This window comes from Chanos chanos, chromosome 5 (assembly GCF_902362185.1).
Source record: "Chanos chanos chromosome 5, fChaCha1.1, whole genome shotgun sequence".
NCBI lineage: Eukaryota > Metazoa > Chordata > Actinopteri > Gonorynchiformes > Chanidae > Chanos > Chanos chanos.
Genome location: NC_044499.1, coordinates 45,224,120 through 45,244,349, shown reverse-complemented (window position 1 = coordinate 45,244,349; position 20,230 = coordinate 45,224,120). Strand labels below are relative to the sequence as shown.

Here is a 20,230-nt window from a genome sequence, read left to right as displayed (position 1 = left end):
TAATACAGCTTTATCTATGCTTCATCATGAAAAGTTCCTGAACAAACTTTACACCTTTATAATTTTCCATCCTTTTCCCTTTTACTCAGAATTGTGGTGAATGTTTTTTATAAACACTCCACTGGGGAATCGCAGAGAAGTAGGCCAATTGTTTGGGAAAGAAGCCACATTTGAAGAAACTTCAGCTTTGTTTTAAAAAAAAAAATGTCCACATGATAAATTGGGAACTCAGAGGCAGACTTAGAATTAAAATTTTTCATGCGTTGTGTGCTCCAAATCATTTTTAAGCAGAAAACATAGCGGGTGCTTTTGTGACATAATATATATCATTTATGCAAACATGCCCTGAGCTGCTTCAACTTAAGTCATATTACCAGAATGTCGCAGAAAACACATTTAAGTAGAGATGTGAGCAATAAAGACACATAAAAATGTTAGTGTTTCTGGTCTCTAAAACAAATAAAATAATAAATTGACAATTTTTCAGACCATCAAAAAAAACAAAACGAAAACGTATGAATCAGAATCAGGGTCGAGAACAATGCAGGGGAGAGAAAACACAATAAAAGAGGCAACTCAAAAGATCCACCGGTGACTCATTTTTATGGGCATGAAAAAAAAAAAAAAGAATAAAATTGCACTGGGTATGCAAATATTTCGAAACAAATAAACGCTGAAATTCAGTAAAACGCTTTTTGAAATTTCGCCAAAATTTGAAATCCACTCCATACGTTGCCCAAGTTGGATAACTTGTTTACAGGGTCAGGCTTCTTGAAGTTCAACACTTTTTGAAATCTATTTTATTTGCTTATGTACTTTGAATGTAGCAATTGTCTAAAGTTTCCTTGTTCTCTCTCCTCATGTTGACTTGAGATTTTAATGCAATTGTGTCTGCCATTGAAACCACTCGGGAATACAGTCATGAATGACCACAAAACCATTCCAGTAACTGACTTCCCAGAAATGATTTTTTAGCAGTATCATTGGAATACTATGTCTGATTTAAAGTGTGTTCATTTTCTACATTGGAACTGCTTTAAACTGGCCCAGTAAGAACTGATGCCTGTGTCTTCTGTACTATCTAAATGGTTTCACAGGTAAATGTACTTACGATAAAAGGATTCTTACAGACAATTCCAGGCATCTTTGCTTCATATGTTTTACATGTTGAGTAATTAAGCACTGGATGCAGATGTCATGAGAGATTAACAAGTACTGTATCATGTGGTATTTACAAATGTATTTCAGATTTTGAATTCAGTGGCAGGCACAACTGGTACTAAAAGAGACTCAATTAATAAGGAGTAAAAGAGTTATTTAAAAAAAAAAAAAAACATAACGGGTACTCGATACATTCAGTAGTCAAATTAAATGAGGGTCTTAATAGGAGAGGGTGAAAAATCTACATTTCATGCAAGTTAAACTGGCTATTAAAGAGGTCTAAAACATACTTTTAAAATTCAATATTTTATATCTTCCAAGACACTAAAATATAAATTATGGCACATTTTTACAAAGTCAACAGAGACATTTCCATCGGTAACAGTGGAAATGATACTGGTAAAAGTAAACTGACATCAGTGCAAAAGAAAACAAACTGGCAAAGGACGCGGCCACTGACGGTGACGTTGTGTTGACGCTCAAGCGCTACAACGTGCCGAGACGCGTTAGACCGCCGCTTGTTTAGGCTACAGTGAAGAGAAATGTTAGGCAAGAGCAACAGGAGAAAAACAAAGTGATGTCAAACAGCTTTAAAAAAAAAAAAAAAAAAAAGCCAGACCTGATGCCAAAAGAAAATCGTCTAAACAACAAAGCAACAGTAATGTGCAACCCCCCCCCCCCCCCCAAAAAAATAATTTAATACGTGAAAATGCATATATTTGTCACTTACAGTACTGTGAAAAATAGGGCACGAAGGGGAAACAAACAAACAAACAAACAAGCTTGTTCGTAATTACCTCAATGCCATCTGACTTGCAGTTAGAGAGAGACAAATGAAAAACTGCAGCCAGATTCTTCGTTTTTAAAACTACCGTGTGCCACATTCGCTCATCAACGTATACAATCCTGCTGTTTAGTTGATGAGCGGACTTAGCCCTTTAGACACCTCTCCTCTTAAACAACAATGGCCACCACGGCCCCTTCATGACTCTGTCCCGTTAACACACCTTACGCTTTCCTCACTCGTGAACGTGTGGAAGGCCTAAGCTACGAGCCTACTCCATCTTAGCTGCAAGGCTAGGCTATACTACGGGAAATGCCCGGTCTGTCGTAAGCCAGCAAGCGGGATCCACTACAGCAGATCTGTGCTTCAAATGATTATGTTGTTCACTGGACTCCTGCTTGGGCCCTGGCCTCATTTGTGTAGCTTCCAGTTCCACAGAAGAGGGAAGGACCAGGTGGAGGAAGCCAGAGCGCTAGGACCATCACCACAGTAATGAGAACTGTCATTTCTCCTGAGTCTCTGTGAACCCAACCAGCCTTCCGTCAACCAGGCCCTCAGTCCTGCAGAGAGAAACCCCCCGCAGAGACAGAAAAGAAACAGAAAGGAAGAGAAATTGCGGTATAATGAAAAGCAGAAAAGTTTCCGCTGGAAAAAAAAGGCTATGGTAAAAACTTTGAGGGTTCAAAACATGACATGCATGTGTTGAAAGTTAAGATCATGCCATAAGTCACACCACAGTAAAGCACTTCCAGGGACGGTTAAATAGCATTCCCTCAATAGTCACTTAACCACGCAGCACAGCAAAAACACTCCCCTGTTCTCACTAACTCTAACCTAACTGTTAATAGTGATAGTTTTAGAAGGGATACGTCCAGGTAGCCGCAAGAATGATCAAACATAATGTTAATAAGAATTTATGTAAGAAATAATTTATACACGTTAAAAAACAGAGCGACAAGAGACGGAAAACAATGTTAATCAGTAATAACTTATAATAAGTTTGAATTTTTCAGCCCTAATTTAAAAGCCTGTAGGAACACACTGTGGATTAAAAATGACATGCAATGCACTTGTGACAAGGGTAGGTTTCTAATAATACAGACTACATCATTTTCTCCCTCACAGTGAACTAGGCTCCGAGGTCCCCGCTGTGGGTTTAGTTTGAGTTGGTATGTGAGGGGGGGGGGGGGGGGGGGGGAGGTTAGCAGCTGGTACCTGGCTGGATTCCATGCACTGCACACCAAGCACTGCGACCGCTCACTCTGAGGGCTCGGGCGTGGCCGGGGCGCATGCTGCCCGCTCATCCTTACTGTGGGTGGCGTCCTGGGCCTGAGCCCCGACGGGACTCGTCACGCTGCGGCTGCGAGCCGTCAGCTTCCGCAGCTCGCTGGCGAACGACAGGCCCTTCCGCTTATCCTCACGAGAGATCTGAGAGAGACAACACTCGTTCGGTCACACTCTCGGAGATGAAGAGAAATGTCCACCGGGATTACAATGAAGACTCGCATCTGCTAAACGTGAAATAATCGCTAAAGTATCTTATTTATAGTTCCATTTGGTGGCCACACGGTCGCTGGCTCACTTCAGTGTCCTCGATCTGGTTATCAAAGAGTAAAACAAGGTATGTGTTTTATCCAGTGAATAAAGAATTATAGTCACGTAATGTCATTTGTAAATACCTGCTCTTTGAGTTTGAGGATGAACTTCCCTGCTCCTCTCCAGCGGCTCTGGGCTTGGTAAACGCACTCGTGGTCCAGCAGCACCCGCTGGAAGGGCCTGACCGAGGAGGCCTTCTTACTGCTGGGCTCTTTGGTCATCTCCTCCACGAGGACATAATCGCTGGGGTTGGGGTTATTCAGGATACTCAGAGAGTATTTGGCTTTGCTTAGTGTCTGCGGATAGAACAAAAATGGTCAGGTCAGTGATGTAACATGTACCTGCTCACTGTATCTGATACGGGACCATCAAAATCAGAAAGATAAAAAGCTTCAATTTTAATGACATTTCACCGTCAGTCTGAACCGCAATGAAACTTGTCTCTGAGTCATTTGCGGTCTCCAAACAATTTTATTACAATTACAAACCAGTGCTCTTAAATAAGACACTGTGATGTGGCATTTTGTTACTATTTCCAGAGTCACACTTTCACAGCAAAGGTTCAATCACAGTCTCCTTTTATATATACATCAGCTAGATAAGACAAGCTCCTATATGGTAAAGGTTAAGTTGTGTTGCTGACCTGTTGAATGATGTCTTGAGCAGTGCTATAGCGTGGAGCTTTGATGACCGTGTGCGGTTGCTCTGGAGAAACGTCGTGGACCTGCACAAAAAACGTATCCTCCTCTGTCGTAGTGGTCACCTCCTCCACTCCCTCCATCACTGTGTTCTTCTCATTCAATTTCTGTCAAAAACACAAATTCTATTATGATGAGGACTTTTTCAGTTAGACACATACACTTCATTTACAGGCCACTAGATGGGGCACTGTACAAATAAAAAGCCTGAAAGCATAAAAAACAGTGACAGCCAATATCGCTAAAATGTTCTCCAGCTTAATGTTGAAGACTTTAGAAGAGCGACTAATGCACACTAGTAAAACTAGTAAAGTTTCCAGTACCTCCTCTTTAGTTCTTAGACATATTCTGCCTACATAGCCCTCCTCTGGCTGCCAGCTATGGAGAACTTTGAGGACCTCCTCTTCAGGCGCTAGGGGGCGCTGTTGACACACTCTTTTGTTGTCGCTCTTATCTTTTGATAGAGGCACTTTCTCCTCAGTCAGAAAGTAGTCAGTCGACGATGCAGTGGAGGAAAGTAACTGTTGAATAATAAATAACAAATCTGATGAGTATAATTAATGGCTGATGATCTTGACCTGTCAGTTTAAAGAGAAAATTAAGAGAGTGACAAAATAAACTCCAGTTACAAAGTAAAAGTAACTGCATGGAACATACCTTTTATTCCATCATTCTGTCATTACACGGAGAGCTTAAACCATTTGGCTCTTCCTGTTTTTCAAAGCCTGTCTCCTACCTCCTGCCATATCACTGAGAGAGGCTCAGAGCTCTAACTGAGCATAATCCAGATATATCTAAACCAGTTCAAACCTGTAGGAGCCAGGACTCACCATGTCCAGCAGCTGCTTGGCTGTGGTCTGTTCTGTGACACACACTACAGTGAAGGGTTCAGGGCCTGGGACCCCATGCACAGTCACTTTATGCTCCTGAGCCGCCCGTCTCTCGTCCGAACTGAACAGCTAAAAGAAAAGGCACGCCCGTAACGTAGAGGTAAATTAACCCCGTTTAAGCCGCAAAGACTTCATTACAAACATGTGTGGAATATTAAAGCCATATTATTCTGTGGCTTTGCTGAAATATTTAATTCCGATCGATGGGTTTGCTGTACATTATCCCTAACTTGTTCCATCTGTTGTTTTCTCAACAGAAGTGCATGACACCCAAGCGTTTAAGTGGCAACTTCAGGATGAGATTTGGATGATATAGCAGGCACAAATACACACTGTGACACCACATGGCTAACTGTGTAAATCCTAGTTGACTTCCTGTTTACGCTAAGAATTATACCAGGGTAATGGGGTTTTTTTTTTTGGGGGGGGGGGGGGGGGGAAACCCTGCATTCCTAAGTTCTAACAACACCAGAAATACATCTCGTGTTTTCTTCATCTTACTGCTTACTTCCCTTCCCGCTTCATACCGCACGATTTCTCTCTCGGCAAAGAAAATTATACTTCACTGACGCATAAACAAGACAACAAAACCAGGCCTTACATTAAACACGTTCCTGCACAAGGCTAATCCAGATTAAAAGTCTTCTTGAAATATAAAAGAGTGACCCAATTTTTTTGAAAATAGAAACGTTGTTTACTGATGAGCGATAAGGTTCCTGGCATGTATAAAGCGCTGAATAATGATTTGCGCTGGGTGGGGGTTAGAGGGTGGGAGAGATATCTCACCATAGCAGCAGGCAGAGCAGCTCCATTAGAGCTTTCCTCAGTCCTGCGGCTAAAGATGAACAGACTGCAAACCTCCAGAGGCTCGTTGTGCTGGTTCCTCAGCTGCAAGTGCCTGTACCCTAAGATTAAAAAATAAAAAATACATATGTATATATTAGATTAAATTAAATTTAAAGTAGACCAAATTGGTGACCTACGTCTGTGAAGACAACCTGGGAACTGAAGTAATTTCAAAAACCTATAAATGTCCATGTTATAAATTTCTATAAAATAAATTGCCTCCTTCCAATACCTGTATTTAGAAACATCTGGAATATACAAGTCATTTATCCAAATATGGGGTAAAAAAAAATCTTTTGGAACACTTCAATTACATTCCAAATATTACATTTGACTAACTATCACTGTTAATACTACTATTAGTGATAACGATAGCAATCTTCATTATAATTATAAAAAAAAAAAAATTCTTCATTAAAAAATTAGGCGAACAACACAAGCAAATTTTTCTCCGTGCATGCACTTCTTACCAGGCTTCAAGGCTCTTAGGGGCAGGATGCGGTGGGCCGTGACCTGGGAGCTGTTGTTCTCCACCACAGCAATCCTCAGAAATGCCATGTCCTCAAAGTGCACTGGCAGTAAGAAGTGTTCGTTCCACATGGGATTGAGTGTGTTCCGGTGGATGGGCTTGGTACGGAAGTGACAGTTGTCTACTGGCAGTCCCAGAACTTCCACTTCCACGCAGGGGCTGCCGCTAGTGTTTCCTGGACACACGTTCTGTCCTGACACAATCTGTTTGACAAAAGCCAGCCCAGAATTGTCAGAGACGTCCCTAGCAATGTAAACCTGCATCTGCACATTCAAAACATACGCTGGAATCTGCGGCTGTCTGAACGAGCGAGCTATGCACACTGACTAAATGTTAAGCAGAGCTATAGGACTGTCTCCCCCGGCTTTCAGGAGAGTAGTTCATCAGCTGAGAAACTGCGACACGGACCCATCTTCCCTTTTGTAACACACGACACAATGAAAAACTACATGTCAGTGGCCTCTAGTCATGGCAATGCCATTAGCTTAAGAGCAAACTAAACAAATCTTTATGAAAATATACACTGAATTTTAAACTATGGCTACCACTGATGGCCTTGTTGTCTCTGTTTAACGTTACTATAAGCTAAAGCTTCTTCTGTTTAAATGACTGTCTTGCGTGGCTCCCCTCACATTTCTGTAACTTTAGCATGTACACTTCAAAAGATCCAGTAGATACCTAGTTCTAAGTGTAGATCCCAGGCTGAAACTTGTTTAATTCTCTGCCTTAGTCCTTATTTTGCCTCATAATTCTTTTACTCCTACTACTACACACTAGCAAGCCAGCAAGTAATAACCCCATGGTGAGATTAAGCATTATCATCTCAATCAATGAACAGACATCAGTTTCAAACAGTGGTCATTCATATAAAAGCTTGGTGACGTGGACCAGGCTGTATGGAGTAACGTGTGTGATGGCTCTTACGGTGAGTGAGTACAGCGTGGGACTCATATGCTCCACGTCTCGCTCCAGAGGGCAGAACTGCTGGTACATGGGGCAACTGCGGTCCCAGAGCACGGGGGGCTTCAGAACATATCCACAGTGCCCGTTAGCCTCAAACAGAGCCGAATTCAGCTGCATGGGAAGGTCTGTGGAGGGACAGAACAAATGAACTCGCTAACAAATCTCAAGAACCAATTTCTAGGCCCTCTAATTACTGTATCAGTATTAGGGAAAAAAAAAAACAAGAAAAAGCATGTTTTGGACATTGAGATAAAGTAAAGTGTGATGATGGGAAGCAACTCGATGTATTATAGTCGTTAATTAAAAAAAATTAGTTCTAAAACTAAAAATAAGGGGTATGTCTTCTTTGGCATTATTTTATCCAACTCAACTATATATCCTCGATACTTAACCTACAGCAGAATAAGCATAAACCTCCAAGATTTTTTTAAAGATCTACATCGTCAGTTTCAACTGTTGACTATGCACCTCTTTGGTGATAAAACGTTTCGAATTGTTCCTCTGACTGATTCTTAGACTACACTGAAGCGGCAGGGGGAGGGGGAGGGGGAGGGGGCATTGTTTTACCGTCGGTTTGGTAGTTAAGGGCGACGAGCTGAACGCCGTGCAGCCAGAAGGTGAGGGGGTTAGGGTTGGCCGAGTCGATGCGCGTGGCTGCCGGGTAGGTGCGGAGCAGCTGGCAGGTGGTGTGCTGGATGAGTTTCTGCGAGTAGCGCCGACACAGGCGTTTGGCGGCGTTCTCGTTGACCGAGGAGATGTGGTAACACTTGGGCGTGCGGATAATGGCGCTCAAGGAGGTGCTGGGACTCAGGACAGGAGACGTCTGCTCCTCCCAACTCACGCGCATCCCCTCCAAACCGCCTACAGCAACTTCACAAGTTACAGAGATGAATGTAAAGGAGCTTATTTTTCAAGCGAAACAAGTAATGTATGCCAGATATGTCTAAAAAAACAAAACGCCAAAAAAATTTGTGTTCATGTATGGATCCATATAATATTATATTTAAATACATGGGGTTTTTTTTTAAGATACATTAAACATTAAATTAAATCTAAAATTGTCTCAAACTCCAGCAGCAGTGTAGTCATTAATACTTAATGAAGCTACTTCCGAGATACTGCATTAATCCCTGAGGGTGGTGAAAAGTATGCTTCATCATTAGACATCCTTACATTTGACCTGGGAAGCCCAATAAACGCTATACACGTATGACCTGATTTTTACTAGCATTACCAACATTTCCCTTGCATATTTATAAAGTCACATATTGGAAAAATGCCCTTTTACACGGTATTTTTATATGCTCATAAGCAACTTTTTAAGAATGGAAAAGTTAAGAGTGTGGTTCCCATGTGGGCTCTCTGTGGGTGTTCTGCTTCCTGTGTGCCCTGTGGACAGTTCAGGCGCAGGCCAAACCCCAGACCCAGCCTCGGCATACCTTTCCCTGGGGTTCGGGCGAGCATCACAGATTCCCCAGGGCTCCCGCGACCGGGACCGCTGCCAAATATGGACTTCCTGGTCTTTCTGTCTTTTCCTCTTCCAGACCCCGAAGGGGAGAGTGTGGAGAGGCCTGTTTCCCACACACACACACACACACACACACACACACACACACACACACCACACATACACAAACACACACAAACACACACAAACACACACACACACACACACACACACACACATACATACACACACACACAAACCCAGGAGCATAAGGTCATGGCTGTAGAGCAGAGTTTTCTCTTGCACTGACTTGATATTGCTTGTTTGTTCAGGCTCTTCTCTGGGGACACACATATTCCATTCCGTTCCAGGCACCTGATTTTCATTTACATTTACAGTTGGTCTTGCTTCTCTTGAGCTGTATTACATTAGCACAAAGTGCATACTAACATACTGATATGAAGGCTTTCACTTTTGATACATATCCAGTGTCTCTAAGGGCTGTTTATTAATAACGTAAGACGTGTATGATCTAATGTAATTCTCCAGACACTGTTAAGTCTTTTCGATGTAAATTATACTGAAACAGTATGGGCAGAGTTACTAGGTTTTAAGAGGAGGGGTCTCGAACCTGGGAACTTGACTGCTTGGCAGTAGATGATGAGATCTGAAAGCTCCTGTGCAATCTGTCTGTTCTCCTTTTCATTCTGGGGGAGATAAAATTCCTCCCCAAGTTCCATGTCAAACATCTGGAGACACACATCAGAGCAGTTCAGAGGATTCACATACAACTGCAGGTATATCCAAAGATAGTACAGTCCAAGCGTTTGAGCATAACGTACTGACATAAGAGGAGCAACACACCTTTCCTTTACTTTGAGTGGTACAGTCTGCTTTTTTAAGCCTCTTTGGCATTTCATCATTGGACTCATACTGTAGCTTATCACTTGATGATTTTCCCTCCGGTTTATCATCCAGTATGTTATCTGTGGAGGAAAACATAAAAAAAATATGACAAGACATGTCAGCTATTACTAAGGGTACCCCCCCAACACTGATGACACGGGCTCAAGACAAGCACTTCAAACAGGCAGAATTTGAAAACCGATCGTCAAGCAAAGTGAACAAAGATCATTTTGATTATTCAAAGACTATGGCAAGTCAACAAAAATGAACAAGTGAACGCATTTTCTTAGAAGAGCTCCCAAGCAATGAAGTTCATTGTTTGATTTTCACGACAGCGACAAGTACAATCAAATTCACTGAAAACATCAATGAGTCAGCAAACCAGCTGGGTCGATACAGACATTAAGTCTCCTATTACATATTGCAGCTTCATCCCTAGAGATTTCAGGATAGGAATGGGCAAAGGGAGCGTTTTTGTCATTTGCCTTTCAGCACGACGCATAGAGCCTGAGAAACCAGATGTCTTTGTTTGTTCTTTTTTTCCCTCTCTCCTTTTTTTCCCTTTCTCTAATGAAACAGCGCCACGAGCAAGGTCACCACATTTATCAAAATACTCCGAGAGAGAGAGAGAGAGAGAGAGAGAGAGAGAGAGAGAGAGAGAGAGAGAGAGAGAGGATGGGGCAGGCGGTGGTAACGTGTTTACACTGAGCTGCCCCCCTTTACCTACAACAACACGAATCTAAAACATCTCACCGCTACCAGAGTTCACGCCACCTTCAAGCAACTACGCGTAACACCTCCGCAAGCATCGTTACTGCACCACTGATATTACTCGAGCTGGAGGGGACACACACAAAAGCTTTTACGGTTCTATGCATTCAGCACACGTTCAACAAAGCACAGAAGCAGAGACGTGGGCTTACACACAGATACACACTATTTTTACCTTCCTGACCATAGGAGGCTGTGGATGCTGTGAGGACATCAGCTACGGAAAGAAAGGAGGGGAATGTGGGGGTGAAGATGATGATGATGATGATGATAAGACAGACCATCAGCATGCTTCAGATTAAAGATGATGACATTCAGTAGTCAGTTAGGTCAGAGAAAAGGAAAAAGTTAATAAACAGAGTCCCTGCGTGTAATAAAAGAGCTGCCCCAGCCCCTTTGGCTTTCACACAGAGCCAGACACCTACACGTACTGTTAGAATGGTATTCAGACTTTTGCAGTGGCAACCTCACATTTCAAAAAAACATTTTAAATCGCGCAAGTTTTTTTTATTCAGCTGCTGTTAGTTCAGGGAGACCCGCATCAGTTGAGGCAAATGGCATTTTAATCAAACACTATCTAAACATTTGTACTTTGAAAACTACAGACGCTTTATTTACCATCGGAAAGAGACTCGTAGTCATAGTCATATTCATCTTCCTCCTCTTCTTCTTCTTCGTTGTTGCCAAGGGAACTACTGCCTGGAGCGCCGTTGTTAGCTTGAGCTTGCATGTGTGCTAGTTGGTGCGCCTTTGAGAACACAGCAGGGAGTTAATGGGCAACACTACACCATGTCAGTGTGAAAAGAAAAAAAAAAAAACAGCGCGAAGAGACAGTCAAAAGTGCAAAAAAGTAACAAGTTCCAAAAACCAGTAACAAGACAAGGAAGTTTTTGTACATGCTACCAATTATAAAAGGCCCCTAGAGCTCCAATAAATGTGACCTCGAGGGATAGGCTAAAAACTGTTTGAACTGTAAACAACGATAAGAAAGTCTGTGAGCGATGTTTAGCAAATTCTTCACTGCAGCTCTTGAGAGACTGCTCCGTTGCACGCGCAAGTTTGTGTATCACTCACTTTCTGTTTCAAAATGTCAACAGGGGCTTGGTGAGCCTTTAGTTTCTTATTCTTCAGCAGGATCTTTCCTCTGAGCTGCAGAGGTGAGGGCAGCAGCGGGTCATCGGAGAAATCGCTCTCAAACAGGAACTTAGTCACCAGTTTCTCTCCAAACACCGTCTTCAAAGCAAAACAAGCAAATGATGTCATTTGAGAAGAACTGTGAAAAAAAAAAATCTTTCATCCGACCGGTCGGCAAAACATCAGAGGGTTCTTTACTGATAATAAAAAACATTAAGGAGGAGGAGACAAATCAAAGCTAGGAGATACCTTGAAGATTTCTGCCATTTTACGCTGTTGAGGCAAAGAACAATGGTTCTCAATGGACAGGATTACGGGCATCTCAGAGTTGACGAATGCTGTGCGGTTGATAGCCTCCACCACATCCTGAGTGAATAATAGATGTGTCAGATAAAAACAGCAAAACTGAAGAAAATCGTTTTTTTGTTTTTTGTTTTTTTTTTAAAAAAGGGGGCTTGAGGGGCCTTTCAAGCTCCGGGGCATGAACAGACCTTAAATGGGATCTTGGTCGTCAGGGTGTGTCCGTGGTAAATAATGGGCATGCCATCATCTCCATCCCAGCAATCCAACTCCACGCTCCTACAGCCCTGCAGCAGCACCTGAAGAGCAGTCCCGTCAAAGCCCACGTCGCATTTAAAATAGCAATTCATTTCACAACATTTATACAGAGGAAGGCTAACCAGTCTCAGGAGAGACCGTCCTGGCATGCAACATTACGACTGTTGAGAGAGCAACAATACTGACAGCTTAGCATTGTAGCAGTATGCAGCTTACAGAATCAGAGTCTGAGAGACAGATGCGTGTTCGGGGTCTTTGCTGTTCTCACCTGGCTGTATAGTTCCACTGAGGACTCTCCTTTGAGCTGGTGACCGGTGAGGTATGTGTTGTGTGAGGATTCAATGTAATAGTAAGACAGTGGGTACTGCAGATCTTCGAAGTTTACTTGAGATTCCTCATTCTTAGATGCAAAGTTATCTTTGTCCATCAGAAACCTTAAAGAGTAGGTTATGCTGGGTTTTAGTGTCATGCACATTTTACTTTCTCGATAAAGCCGAGTTATTTTAGCACCAATGCCAGTCAACAAGATCATCTTATTAATTGAATGCGTTGTTTGTCAAGAGTTTATAAGTTTACAAAACATGTTTACTGCAGTCTTGATTTTCATTCATCATGAGTGACTAACCTCGCAAATCCTTCAAAGGACATCCAGCCCATCTGACGCATGCTTACAGACGGTTCAAATTTCTGAAGGGAACATGAGAAATCGTTAAATTAACTTTGGAGACCTCCGTCGGCATATACATAACTGGAGATCACAAACTGATGAAAGAATGCAGTCCTATCTGTCAATCAGGCAGTGATATCACTGATCATAGCAGCATAAAGCGCATCAGGTCACTCACAAAGTGTAAAAAACTAATATCCTAACACTAACATTCCGTGGTCAAGCCTTTAGCAACAGCGCTGTAAATACTTAGGAGGTAAAAGCCAGGTTCTTGCCCAATTATCCATAATTTTCTATGTAAAAGTTTAAGTACCATATTAAACTAAAAGCTCTGGAGAGCAACATGAATGCGATCCTCTGGGAAATGTAGTCCTTTAACTCACTTGTATAATGCTGAGGATCTCATCATAAGTTAGGTGTTCCCGCTGGCAGTTAACCAGGAAATCATTAAGCTGAGGGATGGCTAAGCCCAGCACACCCAGGGAAACGTTCTCCACCCCAGTACCGTTGGTTACAATGCTCGCTGCTGCAATGGCGTCCGAGATCTGCTTTTGGTTGTCGGACATCTGCTGCCGAGTGCGGATGAAGAGACCAAGGTCAGATCCATTGCGCGTCAGTAGATCTGTTGACGAGAAATCATCGTTAAAATTCGACCAGCTGTCTCCAAGCTCATCGCTCTGTCTGCTCGTGCACTCCACAAGCTGCGCTTCGCCTGTCCGAAAACAACGCAAAACGCAACGAAAAGAAAGCACATTCGAAAGAGAGCAGAGAATAGAGCTCACCCAAATCGGGCTGAAGCCCAGTGACTTTATCATCAATTCTTAGGTTGGTGTACAGAGGAGCAGACTCAGGACTAGAGCGAACACAGGGCACAGCGTATGTGTCAAACAGCTCTTTAAGATCTTTACGACTCCGGATGCTGCAAAGCCACAGATAGACAGGGTAACATAAAAGAAAAATTAGTGATCTATGAAGCCATAGTACTCAGTTACATATTTGTTTAATTGTAAAACACCGTCCAAAACCAAAACTAAATATTTACTTCATGCAAATACTTTCGGTTACTTGTTATTAATGGCAATACCCTTAAAGGAATCTTTACTGTCAAGAGAGATTTAGAAGAACTGAATACCTGAAGGACTTAAACAGCTCCACAAACTCAATGAAACTCATGATGCTGTCTGAGATCATGAGGTTCTGAAACCCCTTGAAGCAGCCCTTCCCCCGCCCATGCCAGCTCCTGCTGCTCCACGCACTATGGAGACAGAGCAGAGAGCATAGGTTCTCTTTTTTCAAAGCGCTTACTCAGGCCACTTTGTAAGACATTCATTTCCGTTGGGAAAAAAAATACAGTAAATAAGATCTGACCCTAAAGGCCAAAAAAGCTAGCCATATCACTTGACCATTAAAATCATAATAACATGTGTCTCGTTCTACAGAAAGTAAGATGGACAGGCCTACCCTGACTGGGTTTTGGAGCTGTTTGGAGGAATGGGAGAGGAATGTGGCCGAGCAGGGGTGGAGGTGTTTATACTAGAGGAGGATGAGGAGAAGGAGGAGGTAGAAGAAGAGGTTCCCGGGAACTGATTTTTGGTTGATAGGGAGGAAGATCCAGGAAGGCTACATTCTTCTGCAGGCAACATGTAAACATCACACCAATAGTTTTACAATAAAAAGCAGATGCCGGTAACGACAATTGCATTTTAATATGAAAGAGGATGATTGCATCTGAAATCCGATATGAAAATGAAAATGAATAAAACAAATATAAAGATACTCTTTCATTCTCACTTGTCTCACCGGTTTCCTCCTGGTCCACAGCATCTAAAGGATCGGATTCCCTCCTTCCGAGGCTCTCCTTACAGCTCCTTGTCTTTCGCATGATCATTTCATCATCAGTACCGTCCCCACTGTCTCCCTACACAGAAGACGCAAAGGTCTTTTACTCATACAAATCGGCCACAGTGACGGAGCAGCTGTAAAAATAAAAATGTTTACTGTGCGTTCGAAAAAACCCGAGATGAATGCGTGTCTCCTAACCCTGATGAGGATTTTCTTTTTCTTCTTGGAGGTGGAGCTGATAGCCAGGGGACTGTTCCTCTGGGAACCGGCCTTTTCCGTGCTTCTACCCAGCGTCCCTGTGCTACCCGCACCCATGTTCCAACGTCTGCCCCCGAACAGCTCAATGGCCTGGGCCAACGTCGGACCCTCAAATTTACCATCCTCCTGCAGTACCAGACAATAACTTTAATCAACTTAGATCTTTAACAAGGCAAGGCTACAAATTAGCTTGATAATGCACACAACGTGACAACTAGCGTTCCAAGAGATTACTTGTGACATTAGAGTGCAGTCTCGGCTTACGGAAAACAGGCCAGTTACGAGCTGAGACCAGATCGCTATGTATCTTACGACAGACCATAAACTCAGGATTCAAAAGGCAAGGAGGTAAGCAACTACACTGAATCAAACGTCCTTCAATTTCAAATGCTCTTTATCCACAATGATAAACACATTTACGCTATGTGAATACATACACGTACAATAGTGTGCACGATACAATAGAGTTGCAGAATGTACATCTACCTGGTACAGGCTGACGTATTGCCTGCGAAGCCACTGCAGCCTCTGGTCGGGGAATTTTTTGATTTTCCTGATTGCACTGACCAGCTCTTGTAGGCCCTCATACAGCATGTTCGCCGTATGCTTGGGGGCCACAAAGTGTAGAAGACGGTTATCAGTAGTGTGGAGCCCATAGAGTAGTGTGATGCCATTCTCCTCCACATTCATATTACACAACTTATTTTGCAAACAGACGGAGTGAATGTCCAGTCCGTGGTGACCCATGAACACAGCCTTCACCAAGGTCAGGTCCAGAAGCCCTTCTGTAAGCCCGTTGAAAACAGCCTGGCCCAGGGGAAGGTTCTCTGGCCATGGGTGGCTTCCAACAAAGCCCTTGGCTTTCCAGACCAGGGGGCAGCTGCTCTGAGGTTTGGCCCACGTAAGGGAACAGTTATCGGGCTGCAGACGGAGGAAGCAACGGGCGGTAAGGTGGGTCTCCTGGTCGTAGTGGATTACGGTGGCGCCCTGCTGGAGAAAGTGGTGCACGTCGGGCTGTAAGGAGAGCACGTACCAGGGGATGAGCTCCGTGCCGTGACTGAAAGCTCCTTGCGTCTCCTCAGCTGTCTGGACATCTATATCCTTAGGAGTCAAATCCGCCAAATCTCCCTCAGAGTCCGAGAGCTCCCCCATTAAAAATCTGAGTATGAAAAAGAAAAAAAAAAGGATGGCTTAGATTTCACAAATGGCAACAAACCTGCACGCAAATGTCACCTCTTCACAGCCTCTTGCAGGTGACAAAGATAAATCAGATATGAAAACAGCAAGCTTGTTCAATTTCACCAGAACGTAAACAAAATGGTCAAACAAATGGTTCAACTACAACGCTCAGCATTCCGCTCTGCAGCTGACCATATCAGGGAACACAATTCACCAAGCATTTGTACCTGTGCTTAAGTGCAACTTGTATTAATGCACAGCATAATGTAATGAAGACAAATTTAGTAACAAAAGGTCAAACTCCTCAAACAGAGCAGGCCAGCAACTTACAGGACAGGGGCTGAATCAGGCGCTCTCCTGATAAGAAGTGAGTTAAAGAAAGAGGGACAGACGGGGAGGAGAGAAGAGAAAAGGCAGAGAAGCATTTCAGAGACTGTAAAAGTAAACAGCAATACTTCACTCTTCACCATCTGTCACAATCAGCGAGCAACTGTGTAATTATCAATACCACATTTAGGACACATTTAACAGAACGCGGATCACGTGACCCGCATCAGCAACTGAAGCGGTTCTGAAAAAAAAAACCCAAATTAAGACAAACAAAGAGGTGCCACACAGACCATAGACCGGCAGCACCGGAGCTGTTTCAGTAAGATTAAAACGGAGATTAAAACCATCTCCTACGAGATTAAAAACACTGGGGACAGTGACTCAACACAGGCATTGAGACTATCCAGAGGCGCCTTGTGACACAACATTAATAACCAGTGAGAATGCTTCCCCTCCTCCTGTCACACACTTGTTCAAAATGAGGACAAACAGAACCCACACGGCCGTTCTCTTCCTCCTCAGGAAGCAGGAGCGCACTGATCATCCACCGAGCTCCAGATTTCATCACTACATAACAGTCATAATATCAGCATGTACTGGGTCACTAATACGTTTAACAAATACATTTAATCATGATAGAATAATCTGTCAATAATTTTAAAAATCTGTCTCCACACCTGAAGAATAAACATCGTTCAAATATTCACGATTTACAATTTACTTCAAATTGTCAAGATACAAAAAAAAAAAAAAAGTAATTACCACACACACATTGAGAACCTACAAAACTGAGACAAAATAAACTCCATGTTGCTCTACTCTTTCAAGTAATTCATCCTTTTAAGTAATACTTTTTAAATTTCTGTGCGCTTCTTCAGTATATGTGCTTTCAACTCTTCGTCCACAATAGCAATTACCAGAAGCATAGAGCAGGGAGGTGAAGTGGTTGAGTGAATGTGTGTAGTATTTTGTGCACTGGAGGACAACAATAAAGAAATGCTGCTATAACCTGTAGAGCACACAAAGACCTCCACAAAAAGCTCCACAAAGCTGTGTCAGAACAGGCCGAGAATGATTCACAATAAATTACCTGCTAAAACCGATTCACTGATGTGGTCACATCAAGAATATGTTCTGATGGTACCTCATGAAATGGAGCATGAACTCTTGTTCTTGTTTCAAATGACAGCATTACCTTTGACATGTCCATGATTAATGATGTTTAAACAAACAACAATGAAGGAGCCAAAGCTCTCATTGAACCTCTCTGATACACGGAAGTAATACTTATCCAAAGTACGGGAAAGGAGAATTATTTTGAGGAAAGTGAGAGGAAAGTAGACCAATTCAAACTCTCAGAGAAAACAAATAACCACATGGCAAGAGTGCATAAGTTGAACAGAAGCAAATATACTTGTAACAATACAACAATGAACTGATCTTAGCATTCCACCCTGAAGATGTGAGGTGCACTTACTGGTTTCTGCTCTTGTCTTTGAGATAGTTGGCATAGAAGGTACCACCCTCACGGCCGCCCTCCTCAGACTCCTCAGCTTCTAGGCTACGGTTGCAGCTTCGGATGGTCTGCAGGATGTTGCTGACTGTGGCCTCTTTCTCTGAGCTGTGCAGGCCATCACTTCCTGCTCTCTGAAGAAAGTGCTGCTGGCCATCGTAGTCCGAGACAAACTGGACATAGGAGACGCACTCTCATTCAGGATCGCTCAGAGACAATTGATTTAAAAAAATTACTACTTAATTCTGCTCAGTTACTTAATTTAACGAAGACTACTATACCACTGGTGTGACTAAATTATACACGGATCAACCGCAAAGCAGCGATTTCGTCAAAATTATGAAGGTCACTCTTTTACTATACATGCAGGCCATAGGATAAAAACATCAATCTCACTGATTTGAACCTGAGAGAAATATCTGATTTTATCATTATAGATATGATTATAATATCTGACAATGAGAATAAGTCCGTGAGAATAGGTCATGACCAAACTATGACCATATTCTAGCCTTACCTCCATGGAGTCCTCACGAGAGTCCAAAGAAGGGCGTAAACCAATCAGACTAGCAGCACCATCAAGAGCATCACTGAGCTCCTTCAAGAACACACCGCAGAACGGCACCACCTTACAGCCAGGAATGTTAAGGGCCCGATTCACCACTTTCTTGTACTCTGATGAGGATTCGTGCTGGGCCATAGCATCTTTCAGGCTGCGCATGGTCTCAATGTCAGCCTGGTCCATGAACTGCCACATCTTAAGGACCTTTCGAGATCTGGGCCAGAGTGTCTAGTTAACATTCCAGCACCATCTCACTGTTACTAACATTCATGCCAAATGAAAGACCACACACAGATCTAAATAAACTCTGAAGAACACCCAAGACTAAAAACTTAATTCACTGAGTGAACCTTTCCTCCCCACCCCCACCCCAAAGACCTTTAGTGTGTCAAACCACGGGCTGTCAGCATGGATAGAAATCTCAAAACCCCCCAAGCGGCGTCAAGCATTCAAACATACCTGAGCCCTGCCAAGAACTCCATAACCGCATTGTAGTTGCCCATGTTCCAACAGCACTTTGCCACATGAACCAAGTTGGAGAATACCTCCCTCTTCTCTTCCATAGTGCCCGCAGTGAGGATCAGCCATGTCACCCAGGAGCTGACCTACAGACAGGACAAACAGTCATCCTGAAATAGGAACAAGAGCTGGAACAAACACCGTAACTAGACACCAATGCCTGGTGCTACTTTAGAATTTACATTTACCAATCAAAGGGATGTTTAAAAGAGATGGCAATGGCATACAAGCCTAAACCCCAGCGATACAAAGTCAGACAGCTCCTCTCAAGGCCCCCCTCACTGGCTTAAGACTTTTGGATGAGATTGTATTAAAGAGGGTGTGAGGTCCAGTAAGAATAACATAGACAGAATGAGCTCCTAGCAATGACATCAACTATTCTGAGCATTACCCCATTACAGGTAATGACAAAAGCTTATGAGGAAATATTATATCCATTTTCTGACCCTAAACTGAAATATTAGCTCCACCATTAGATACGCCAAAGAAACGTGCTTTGAAATAAGAGCCATTAATTTCCTGATTTAGTTTTCCGAAAGCCAGAGTAAAAAATAAATCCAGTTCAAGGAACAGCCTGTCTCATAGTTGAAGCTAATGTTGCACTCAGCACCATCTGTGGGACAGGACTAGCTTCAGAGTTGAAAAAGGTAAACACATCTATCTAGACTTAATTAAAATGAGCTCTGGTTTGATCAGCTCCTTTGTTCTTTCACAGGCAGCGCTTGAGAGTTTTAGTTTTTCTTAACGATTTTTCATTAAGATCAAATGGATTCTGCTCACTCTGTTCAAAGAAAAGCCTTCTCTATCCCAGTCTACAGCATTTCACTATAGTGACAGCTGTTACTCTAACTCACTGCTAGAAACTTCAGATTCAGCACTCGCGTTGCACAAATAAATACCACTTAATTAACTTTTAATGAATAAAAAGTGGTATCAAGGTCTTCTACACAGCAACATCTTCAATATTAACAAAAGAGTATATTCCATATGAATCTTGAATTTTGCTACCACTTAACATAACATAAAAGTCACAAAATTGATCTGATCATTTGCACACGGTGCTGGGCCATTTTGAAA

General features: G+C 42.7%; 1 protein-coding gene across 1 annotated transcript in view; it reads right to left on the bottom strand.

Annotated features, from left to right (window-relative positions):
- Positions 1-2,418: 2,418 nt before the first annotated feature.
- Positions 2,419-20,230, bottom strand: part of plce1 (phospholipase C, epsilon 1) — a 42,222-nt gene continuing 24,410 nt past the window's right edge. The window contains exons 4-33 of the mRNA XM_030775092.1: positions 19,094-19,239; positions 18,590-18,848; positions 18,037-18,245; positions 15,537-16,209; positions 14,991-15,176; positions 14,742-14,868; positions 14,412-14,580; positions 14,083-14,205; positions 13,733-13,869; positions 13,334-13,572; positions 12,909-12,970; positions 12,552-12,717; positions 12,217-12,324; positions 11,975-12,091; positions 11,666-11,824; positions 11,210-11,339; positions 10,767-10,808; positions 9,779-9,900; positions 9,546-9,663; positions 8,907-9,038; positions 8,035-8,328; positions 7,429-7,592; positions 6,446-6,707; positions 5,916-6,034; positions 5,070-5,198; positions 4,563-4,760; positions 4,185-4,346; positions 3,625-3,837; positions 3,161-3,373; positions 2,419-2,505 (exon numbers count right to left, since the gene is read on the bottom strand). Coding sequence (XP_030630952.1) covers positions 3,203-3,373; positions 3,625-3,837; positions 4,185-4,346; positions 4,563-4,760; positions 5,070-5,198; positions 5,916-6,034; positions 6,446-6,707; positions 7,429-7,592; positions 8,035-8,328; positions 8,907-9,038; positions 9,546-9,663; positions 9,779-9,900; positions 10,767-10,808; positions 11,210-11,339; positions 11,666-11,824; positions 11,975-12,091; positions 12,217-12,324; positions 12,552-12,717; positions 12,909-12,970; positions 13,334-13,572; positions 13,733-13,869; positions 14,083-14,205; positions 14,412-14,580; positions 14,742-14,868; positions 14,991-15,176; positions 15,537-16,209; positions 18,037-18,245; positions 18,590-18,848; positions 19,094-19,239 — 5,136 coding nt within the window. The 3' untranslated portion in view covers positions 2,419-2,505; positions 3,161-3,202. The remainder of the gene's footprint in view (positions 2,506-3,160; positions 3,374-3,624; positions 3,838-4,184; positions 4,347-4,562; positions 4,761-5,069; positions 5,199-5,915; positions 6,035-6,445; positions 6,708-7,428; positions 7,593-8,034; positions 8,329-8,906; positions 9,039-9,545; positions 9,664-9,778; positions 9,901-10,766; positions 10,809-11,209; positions 11,340-11,665; positions 11,825-11,974; positions 12,092-12,216; positions 12,325-12,551; positions 12,718-12,908; positions 12,971-13,333; positions 13,573-13,732; positions 13,870-14,082; positions 14,206-14,411; positions 14,581-14,741; positions 14,869-14,990; positions 15,177-15,536; positions 16,210-18,036; positions 18,246-18,589; positions 18,849-19,093; positions 19,240-20,230) is intronic.